Source organism: Hakea prostrata, unplaced genomic scaffold (assembly GCF_041222555.1).
Source record: "Hakea prostrata isolate BN-2017 unplaced genomic scaffold, UWA_Hpros_2 contig_8, whole genome shotgun sequence".
Classification (NCBI taxonomy): Eukaryota; Viridiplantae; Streptophyta; class Magnoliopsida; order Proteales; family Proteaceae; genus Hakea; species Hakea prostrata.
The window spans coordinates 640,785-646,784 of NW_028291127.1; the positions used below are offsets into that span (position 1 = coordinate 640,785).

Below are 6,000 nucleotides of genomic sequence, written 5' to 3' on the forward strand. Positions count from 1 at the left end.
AGAAGTTAGTGACATACATCAAGTCACCAGCGAATAGGCTACAGACAAGGACTTCAAGCAGATATATGAAGAACTCACTCAAGGAGGGCACCACCCCAGGTATTCTATACATGACAGGTACCTATTTTATGGGACACAAGTATGCATACCCGATTCTTCTCTACAGCAGAACATTATCAGAGAACTACATGGAGGGGGCCTCGATGGACATTTTGGGGTTACTAAGACTACAGCACAAGTCAAGGATCGGTATTTTTGGCCAGGAATTTAAAAGGATGTGGAGTTAGTTATTAATAGGCGTAGAGTATGTCAGTTAGCAAAGGGCAACTCATAGAACACCAGGCTCTATTCTCTCCTTCCAGTTCTCCATCAGCCTTGGAAGGACCTCAGTATGGATTTTGTTTTGGGGCTCCCTCTCACCTAGGCAAAATTTGATTCAATTTTTGTGGTGGTTAACAGATTCACCAAGATGGCACACTTTAATCCCTGTCGCCAAACTTATGATGCCAAGCTAGTTAAGATTCTCTTCAAATAAATTGTTCGGATCCATGGACTACCTAGTACCATCATATCTGACAGGGATGTCAAGTTTATGAGCTACTTCTAGAAGACACTCTAGTTCCTCACCAACACCAAGTTGTTATACTCAACTGCTTTTCAACCCAAACTAACGGCCAAACAGAAGTTGTTAACAGGTCCCTAGGAAACTTACTAAGGGGTCTAGTGAGGGATTACGAGAAGACTTGGCCAGCCATGCTAGACATTGCAGAATTTGCCTACAATAGTTCCCTTAATAAAACCACTAGAAGAACCCCCTGCGAGACACTGCTTCGTGTACAACCCCCACTACCAAGAAAGGCAAGAGTCGGTGTTGAAGCAAACGAATTCCTCCATCAAATTACTGAGGTTCATGCAGACATGAGAAGGAAGATAGCATTCAACATAGAATTATACAAGGCTAGAGTTGACTAGCACAGAAGGTCTATGGTCTTCAATCCAGGAGATATGATCATGGTTAGGATACATCCGAAACACTTCCCTCGGATGCTAGTTACAAAGTCCTCAAGAGAGTTGGCCCCAACACCTACCATTTGAAGTTACCCACCAATACGGATATTAGTGATAGTTTTAATGTGGCTGAACTCTATCTATACATCGGACACTACACAGATGAGGGGGATATAGAACACATGCTTCGGCTGCCACGTCTCACACCAATTGACAAGGAGATTATAGAAGAGGTCCTAGATGACATGCACAATACCACTAGAAGTGGACCTCGATACCACACCTTCCTTGTCAAATGGAAGGGCAAACCACAATGTGACAGTACATGGATACATATTGACGACTTTACAAGAACTGACCCGGATCTATATGAGAAATATATGGCATTCACCCATTCATCGGAGATGAATGAAATTAACAAGGGGGGAGCTGATGTATCCAGCCAGCGGTAGCCCAGGCAGGGCCAAAAGAGGGGCTAAAGCCCTAAGTGTAATTTGTAAAAGTAGGTGGTAAATAAATCTTTTAGGACAAGTCTTAAGAGCTGAAATGGATCATGCTAGAGTCATAGGGTTATTATTTTGGTTTAAAGTCCCAGTTAGGTAAGAGTTTGAGTTAAGTAAAGGCAATAGTTTCCTTTTTAGCAAAGAGTCCTATTTTTAAGTTTGACTCAAAATAGGAAAGAGTTATTTCCTTTTGCAAGAGTCATGTTTGAGTAGAGTTTGAGTCAAATTAGGAAGGAGTTAGTAGAGTCTATAAATACCAATTTGGGTTTTACGAAGACAGTATTTTAGATGAATAAATTTTGTTTGATTACTTGACTGAGAGAGTCATGGGGAACCCTAAGGGAACCTGCAGCTGGTTTTTTGCTTTAGCCCTCTTATTTTCCTAAGTTCTCTACTCTTTGAGGCCTGGGATTGTAAGTGAGAATCAGTTTTGGCTATTTATTCAAGCCTTTTCTCCTTTCTGCTCGACCATATCAGCAAGGATGTGGTGGTTTTGGGAGACTGAAGTTTGCACAAAAGTCAGGCATTCAGCATGGGATGTGGTGGTTTCAGCAAGTAGTTTAATGGCATTGTCATGTTGACGGTAGCAGGTACCTTTGGCCATTGGTAGCAGGGAAGAGGGAGAAAGGCAATAAAAACACCAAATCGATAGAGAACTGAGCTACTTCAAGGGTAGTGACCTCCTGCGAAGAAGAGGGAACAAAAAGGCTGAAATATGTTCTGTATTTTCAATAAACAATTACATCCTTTATATTCCTTCCTATAACTAACTCTGCCTCTCCAGGAGATCCTCTTCATACAATGCTGTTATCTAACAAATTATACCCTTCCTTACATGCATTTTACATACCCCTTCAGTAGGGTGCTATCTTTCTTTGGCCTATTGCTCCTGCTTGTGTTTGCTTCTATTGCCACGTCTCACATTTTCTCACTGATAGTGTTCTCTTCATGACCGATTCACCAATGCTTGGAATTTGAATCCAATACTGCAAAGCTTGGTATTATTATTAAAGCATTAATATAAAATAGTAATAAGAGCTACATTTGATTCTGGCTCCTTGATCAATCTAATACGATAAATAAGTTTAACACTGAATGCTCTACGAAAGCATGCTACAATCTAGTCTCCTTTGGGACCATCCTATTGGTAGTTCTAAATTTTGAAACACAGAGAACAAGGACCATGAATGCAGTTTCATTTCGAAAAAACTCTGACATTTCTTGGTACCTATTCCATGGTACCAAGAAATTCAATGAAAACACAAAACTGGAGACGAATTCTGGAAAAGGGCAAACCAGTTAAGTTCCGAACTTATTAGTCATTAAGCTACCAAGCAAACCCGCATATTTAAAGTACAAAACAGTACAAAACACCTCATTTTCAAGAAACGAAACTCCATGAAAACCTAAGGAAATCAGAGGGAATCGATTACATCGTATAAAAACGAATGGGAGAGAGAGACGAACCGAATTGGGGAGGGTCGTGGAAGAGATGAACTCAATCGCGTCGGTAACACTGGTTTCTTGTTGAGAAACGATGGAGAAGCAGAAATGGCAGCAAAAGACGCAAACGCCGACATTTGTACGGTCAGCAGCTCAGCACCGACTGATTTATGGCAAAATCAAAGAGCAGGATGATAGACTTCGACACTGTGAGGTTGGAAGTTACAACCATACTTTGAAAGAGCTTCAGAAGAATTGGATTCAGTGCTCCCACTTGTCCAGCGGCTTCATGTAGTCTATGTACTTCGAACCATTGAACATCTTATGCGAAGCCGAAATTCGGTGCTATCGGTAAGGGGTGAACGGAAAAGGCCCTGAAACCGATATGTGCGAGATATCTCGCGATATTTATCGATATATTATTGCAAAAATCGATTTTTTATTATTATTATTTTATTTATTTTTATGTTATACTTGTAATTTTTAGGCAATTTCTCTTGCGATTTTATACCAAAATATTTAGAATCAATGGACAATCTTATCAATTCTATCCCAATGATTCAAGACTCAAAAGGTAATGTGCTAAATGTAATTATAAGGATAATCTACATAGAATAATTTATGGAAATAATTCAAATTATGAAGACATTTTATATAGGATCTTCAAGATTAATGAACAATCTTACTAATTATATTCTAGTGATTTAGTCCTCAAAAGTCAACATACCACATGTGATCAGGGAAAAGTATATACATGAAATAATTTATAAAAACAATTTAAATTATGAAGGGATTTTGTAATAGAATCTTCAGAGTGAACGGATAATCATTCCAATTATGTCCGAATGATTTAGGCCTTAAAAGTAACACGTTAAATGTAGATAAGCAGAAGAATTTAAATAGAAGAATTTATAAGAAATAATTCAAATTTACTATATACTAGCACCAAATTTGTGTTTAAAATTATCAAAAATACATTCGAAATCGGGGTCAAAATTTGGCAAATCTTTGGGCGAAATTTAGGCGAGATTTCGCCATTTCGTTCCTTGCTTCGATCCAAGGTTCAATGTGTTGTCCATACAGGGTCATGTCGCCGTAGGTGACACCTTGAACGACTTATTCCATAAGTCAACAATATACACGGTCCGACATGTCAAACCAAGTTGCCGTGTCGGTGGCTAGCGACACCACCAACACGGCAACACATTGCTGATAGCAGGGTGTTGATGAAAATTCGACCCCTAGTTTCAAAGAGTGTTTAGGGTCATTTTGCCTTGAATTTTGTTTCGTAACCTAATTTGGTGCTAATAAACACACTGTGAACATTATTTTGGCCTAAAACATCACTTAATCTAAAGTTTTTGATTGGCACATGTCTGGCTATGTGCGGGCAAAACTAGAAGTTTGGAAAATTCATATAAATTAATGTAAATATGCAAAGAAAACACAAATGCACAACTAATGAATAGATGTACTAAAGTTTACAATTCATTATGCAATTATATTAAGTATGGTATGAACCTCACATTTTGTTGCCAACGGACACGGGGGCCCTGGCGGGTTGTGGGGGCAATGCCCTTGGAGCCTGTAGAGGTCCTACATCACTTTGGCAAAAATTGAACGAAAAATCGGTGAAAAACCGAATGAATATTTATTAAATAAGTGAATTGGGTGATATATCGCCGAAATGTTGACTTTTCGGCGACTTTTTGTATAATTCATGTCGCTAGGGGGAGTCGTGTCGCCCCCAGCAACTCGGCGATATATCGCCGACACAATGTACCGTGACGATCACGGTATATCACCAATTATATCGTCAAACATCGGCAATATATTGAAATGTTAGTCAAATTTTTGACCAAATTTTGATTCGATTTTGTATATTTTCTCTCTCCTCTCCAAACTTCTTCAGGCCTCTCTCTCCTATTTCTTACACTTTTCACCATATTTTGGTCCGATTTTCAACATTTATGAATACATTTTGCCTCGTTATTGCTAGATATCACGTTGTTTTTGTCAATCAAGAGGGATTTGCACAGATCTGTAAATTTTTTCGTCTTACAAGTAACCATTCTTCTCCAGCTAATTTTTGACAAAATGCATGCCATAATATTGTTGGATGGTTATTGATACGGAGAAAATATAATCGAATCGGGTTCATCCTTGGTTCAACCGTCGACCCCGGTCGGGAAGAAAGGAATCGACTCGCTTCTGAGCGGGCCAGGTTCAGAAGGTAGCTTGCGGAGGAAGTAAATTGACTCAGTCAATAGATACGCCCGAATCCGCTATAATCGGAATAAACTAATTATCAAGGAGACAATTAGCAACATTTGCGTAAGATACCGATTGATATCATATGGATAACTACCATATAATGATCATATTATCGAAGGAGTTATCTATTAGCCAAACCTCAAACGGATCTATCATTAACGGATCTATTCGTTAAGATCTGACGGCTATCCGAAGAAGGCTCAAATACATCCAACTAAGGAGATTCGAAGGTACACACTATATAAGACACCACCTACCCACAAGGTAAGGGGGGATAGAAATACATACTGAATCGTATTCTCATCATTCATTCTTTAGCTCTGCACTCAAGCAGAGCCGTTTATGATCAGTTCATCAATTGACTTAGCCTTCGGAGGTAGACTCCCGACCCCAGCGGTCGGGCCACAATCTGACGTTCATTTTTGCAAGTCATCCACAGGAGATCTAAGGGCTGAGTAGATTTTGGACGCATCATTTGGCGCCGTCTGTGGGAATCACTTCAAAAAGCCATGGTAACCAGATCATCGCAGCCAGCGGTGGCGGCTCAGCAAGAAGCTGACGTACAACTTCTTAGAGGGAACAATCCAGAGGATATCCTTGAGGGAAGTCGACCTCTTGAAGTGCGTGAAGATGGTGGCCAGGAAGGCAATAATCCTCCTGATCCACTCCAGTATCAACTAGATCAACTGAAACTCCAGCTTTTGGAGGTGAGTCAGGCGCTCCGTACATTGACTAGGCAAGTGGTGGCACCGCAAGCACCTGATCAACGCGA

At 39.9% G+C, this 6,000-nt stretch overlaps 1 protein-coding gene across 1 annotated transcript in view; it reads right to left on the minus strand.

Annotated features, from left to right (window-relative positions):
* Positions 1-3,314, minus strand: part of LOC148999428 (NAD(P)-binding Rossmann-fold superfamily protein) — a 69,259-nt gene extending 65,945 nt beyond the window's left edge. The window contains exon 1 of the mRNA XM_089141157.1: positions 2,979-3,314. Coding sequence (XP_088997283.1) covers positions 2,979-3,091 — 113 coding nt within the window. The 5' untranslated portion in view covers positions 3,092-3,314. The remainder of the gene's footprint in view (positions 1-2,978) is intronic.
* Positions 3,315-6,000: the final 2,686 nt, after the last annotated feature.